The 4,681-nt window shown below is 39.7% G+C and overlaps 2 protein-coding genes across 2 annotated transcripts in view; one reads left to right on the forward strand and one right to left on the reverse strand.

The window, feature by feature from the left end:
• Positions 1 to 4,681, forward strand: part of SCML2 (sex comb on midleg-like 2 (Drosophila)) — an 84,822-nt gene that overhangs the window by 66,687 nt on the left and 13,454 nt on the right. The window contains exons 9-10 of the mRNA XM_006835595.1: positions 1,374 to 1,487; positions 2,442 to 2,699. Of these exons, the coding sequence (XP_006835658.1) occupies positions 1,374 to 1,487; positions 2,442 to 2,699 (372 nt within the window). The remainder of the gene's footprint in view (positions 1 to 1,373; positions 1,488 to 2,441; positions 2,700 to 4,681) is intronic.
• Positions 766 to 1,074, reverse strand: LOC102825928 (non-histone chromosomal protein HMG-17-like). Its single transcript, XM_006835652.1, has one exon. The coding sequence runs from the start codon at positions 1,072 to 1,074 to the stop codon at positions 766 to 768; it is 309 nt and encodes a 102-aa protein (XP_006835715.1).

Consider the following 4,681-nt stretch of genomic DNA (forward strand, 5'->3'; position numbering starts at 1 on the left):
CCAGCTTTATTAAAGATACTTTTCATAAACAATCATGGTATTCAGGCAGGACATGGGCAGACAATTGTTAACAGTATACAACAACTTTCAAACTCCTTTCTTCGATAGACTACCAAAATCAGAAAGCCACTAAAAAACCCAATGAAGTCTTCATCTGATGGTCTAAACAGGGAAAGTTTAGAGAGAGGGTTGACATTTCACATTTAGCATGTTGTTTAACAACTTTTCATGAGCCAACCCTGACTTTCAGAAAATGAAATGAAAAAGGCAGAATGACCAATCTGAAGACCCACAGTCTCAACAAAGGGACCGCTGCTCTTTTGAGGGTGCTCTGAGTTGGTACCACTGGAAAGCTCAGGTTCCCTGACACATGAATAACTAGTTCTCTGAGGTCAGGTCTCTGGGTTTATGGGAGACAAGTCTATGCTGAAGGCAGAGAGGGCGAAGAGGATATGAAGATGTAAAAACAAATTGTACTTTTCCCACACCACATGGCATTTGTGTGCCAAGGTGGCTAATGTGTGTTAACGTCAGGGAATCACTCCTCCTGGGAACCAAGAGGGAGTCTCTCAAAACTAGATGGGAAAGGTGTTTGCTTCCACATCAATCCAGCTTTGGAGACACTGTATTAGTGACATTTGCTCCTTTCCCCCAAAACAATGAAGTGTTTTGTGTGCTAACAACATAGCTTAAAAAAAAAAAAAGTAAAACAAAATTCTGCATTTTTATAAAACTTGATAAAAAATAGTATTTCAAACTGTACAGTCACCAGAAGTACACAGTTATCAAAAGAGCACACACTTCACTTGGCATCCCCAGCACTTTCAGCTTTTGTGCCTGGTCTGTTTTGGCATCTCCATTTTCTGCAGGGTTATTTCCATCCTTGCCAGCATCAGCTTTCCCCTTTTTCCCTTGGGGTACCTTCTCTCCCTTCTTTGCAGGGGTCTTTTTAGGCTTAGGCTCTGGTTTTGGAGGAGCAGGTTTAGCAGATAACCTTGCGGATCTCCTCAGAGGTTCATCCTTCACCTTGGCTTTATCTCCCTTAGCATCCCCTTCAGCCTTTGTCTTGGGCATGGTGGCTTTGGCGGCGGGGCGCAGGCGCTGGACACGGGGATGCGGCTATGCGCAGACTGGTCCATCCGGGGGTCATTCTCGCCTCTTCTTCACACTGCTCTATTATGTATATTTTTACTAACATAAGCTAAAAAACTTTAAGAAAGGCATGCTATTTATGAATAGTCAAGTAATTAGCGTATTTTAATGAAGTTATAGTAGGTAAATGGTTTAGAGATAAAATGTTTTATGCTGATGACCTGAAGATGCTCAAGTATATTCAATAGTTTTAACAGACGCCCTTAATTCTTTGCAAACAGAAAAAGAAGACTTATCAGGAAAGAAAAGTACCAAACGATCTTCTCAGCAACCTCTACCTTATAATGCTCTTCTATCTTCTAAGTTCCCCAAAACATACATGCTTGACTCTACAGGTAAATTACATTTCCATGTCCCAGTAACTGGGAAGAAAAGTTGACTCCCTTCCTATATTCTTGATATGGTGATGTCAGGGGTAGTGGTAGCGATTGTGTGCCATAGAGTTGGTTCTGACTCATAGTGACCCTGTATAGGGTTTCTGAGATTGTAAATCTTTACAAGAGCAGAAAGTCTCATCTTTCTCTCGTGGACTGGGTGGTGAATTCAAACTGCTGACCTTGAGGTTAGCTGCCCAACACGTAACCCACTATGTCACCATGGCTGGGTATTTGTTGTTGTTGAGTGCCATCGAATCGGTTTTGACTCTTAGCCACTCTGTATAGGATTTCCGAGAATTGACTGGTGGATTTGAACTGCCAACCTTAACTCTCAACTGCTTATCCTACAGCGCCACACCAATAGGGATGTGTATTTTCCCAAACCCAATTTGGCATTTAGGGAACTTTGTTGAGCATTTAATTCCCTTCTAAAGTACATAGTTGTCATTTCTCCTTAGAAAAAGAATGATGATAACATTTTCCATCCAGTTTTGCAATGTTAACATCTTACATAAAAAGAAATATAGAAGCCTGGCACCTTTAACTGATAGAAGTTTAACTGTGCAAGTAGTATAGTAGATAGATGTTAGAAATCAACTGGGTGTTCATATTATAACAAATCCTTATAAAGAACTCAATTTCTTAAAATGAATGCTGTATTTGGGTGTTCATATCCTTGGTGACAAGACTGGCAAGGGATAGTTGCCATGAGAAATATAGGTAAAATCATAAGCTCATTTTGAACTTCACGACAGTGTCCATTACTATAAATGCCAAAGAGAGGGGATGATTATGTACTTTGTATTAGAGGCTTTAGAGCTTTGTGATGCAGTATAACATCAGCAAAATGAACCATTGTGGGAAATTAAGACATTTGACTTTTAACCACTCTTGTCTTTTTCTTTACAGAAGAACAACAGTTGACTCTGGAGGAAAATGGCAAGTCCAAAGAACAAAAGCTTCCTGAAGAATCTAAGAAGTCTTCACTGAACTCAGCACTCTTTCTAAATCCTGTCTGTAGAAATCCTGTAAACATTCATACCTCAAATTTCCGGAGTTGTGCTCAACCTACACCGGGTACCTCAAGTTCAGCACTAGTTGGGTACAATTTCTTTGCCAAGAGCAGTAACTATGAAGTTAACAGGATGCAAACGCAAAGAAAAACTGAAGGTACAGTTAGTCACAAATAGTGAATCTGAATCATTTTATATTGTCTTTCCCCTTGAAGTTTCCATGCCCAGTAGCATCTCCTGAGAGTGTATCACATTGGAGAAAGTGCCAAACTTGGAGAGATAAGAGTTCTCCCATTTGCTTCACTGTCAGAGCCAAGGGATTATAGATGTTACAGTCCTTATGGCATGCACAAAATTGTCTTTGGAGAGCTGGGTCACTGACCCGGGTCTCTAGAGAGACTTCTCAGATTGATCAGTTGCAATTTATTGTTTAATTGGGTACTGTCTGGACTCTCAAACCTCCCACGGCTCAGAGGCTTGGAAAGGCATTACTCCCCACCCACTTCTTTCTGTGGTGTTTCTCTTGAGACATTTTCTGGCCCTAGCCTGTGTGTGTGTGGCTCCAAGATCCTAGCTCTGTCTTCTGTGGCTGCTGCCACCACGTTTCCATTCTCCTCATCCACAGTCACTCCCTTATATTCACCAGAGAGATATAGCCTGCATAGATATGCATCTGTGTAGACATGGCCTATGTAGACAATCATCTTTCACATGTACAGACAGCTGCTGTCACTTCCCTTTTAAGAATTCAAGTATGGGAAGATAGTTGTGGCAATGAATGTTTTGTCCTTTATCTCTAGATAGATGTGTAGACAAAGTTGAAGTGTGAAGAAAGTGGAAACTAAATGACTCCCTTGTCTTTCATCATGAATATTATCTATGGGTAATCACACCCCCACACACGGTGACACATTTAATGTTGTCACCTTCTGTACCCTGCTTCCCAGGGAGATTTTTTCTACTTTTAGAGTGGCCTTGTGTGCAGGGATTCAGAAGATACATGTCTGTTCCATAAAGTGTTAGTGTACCCTGAATTATCAATATTTTCACATGAAGTATAAATTATTTTCACAAAGTATGAGCTATTGAACTCAGACCTTCTCAATATAAGATTCTAAAAGGTTACCACTGATGATGAAGATATCATTCCAAATTCATGCCTAACACTTCCATGCCAAATTAAGCCTGTATTTGGGCTTGAACAGGTTAGCTTCAGCTCTTTATTGGAGTAGAAAGGATAATAGTAATGTTATTGTATCGCCAGCACCACCAACATCTTAAAACTATCTGCTAGATACATAATATTTTATATAGCTTCATACGTTAAATCTTTATAATTGTTTTTGAGATATGTTGTTAAGAGCTGTTGAGTTGGTTCTGACTCACAGCAACCTTGTATAGCGTTTCCAAGGAGTTGTTAATGGATTTGAACTGCTAACCTTGTGGTTCGCAGTCCAGAGCTGATCCTACAGTGTCACACCAGGATTCCATGAGGTATAGGTGCTGGTAAACATTTTTGGTGAGAAATCTGAGAAATTACTTATTTCACATCAGTGTTGTGATGTTGAAAAGTAATGAAATTGAGAGATACACATGAAAAAATGAACCATTGTGAGGTTTTTACAAATTTGTTTTGTTGTCTTATAATTCTCCTACCTTTTTCCTGGGTAAATACCCAAATTACTTCTGAAATGACCAAGTGGGTAGGTAAGAAAGAGTGAGTTGCTGGTTAATTCCCACGCAAAAGGATCAAGTTTGTGTTGTTAATGGCCCTTAGCATTTCTCAAGCTGAAAGAACTGAAGAAAAAATTGAAGCCCTCTACTTAACAATATTGAAGGATTCTATGGGCAAAATATTGAATGATGAAGAAAGCATCAAAAGAAGATTGAAGGAATGTGCAGTCACTGTACCAAAAAGAAATGGTCTGTATTCAACCATTTCAAAAGGTAGCATGTAATCAAGAGCCAAACTTCATACTGAAGTCCAAGATGCACTGAAGACATTAGCAAAGAGAAGGCTCTGAGAATTTATGGTATACAAATGAAATCTTTCAACAAATTGAGGCAGCTCTGGCGGCACTCATCTTTGCCAAGAAATTTGGTGGATTATGTTGATCGTTTTTCTAATGTTGAACCATC

Source organism: Chrysochloris asiatica, unplaced genomic scaffold (assembly GCF_000296735.1).
Source record: "Chrysochloris asiatica unplaced genomic scaffold, ChrAsi1.0 scaffold00018, whole genome shotgun sequence".
NCBI classification, from domain to species: Eukaryota; Metazoa; Chordata; class Mammalia; order Afrosoricida; family Chrysochloridae; genus Chrysochloris; species Chrysochloris asiatica.

What these genes read in the sequence shown, in the direction of transcription:
- LOC102825928 (XM_006835652.1), bottom strand. Translation starts at nt 1,074, where the DNA reads ATGCCCAAGACAAAGGCTGAAGGGGATGCTAAGGGAGATAAAGCCAAG.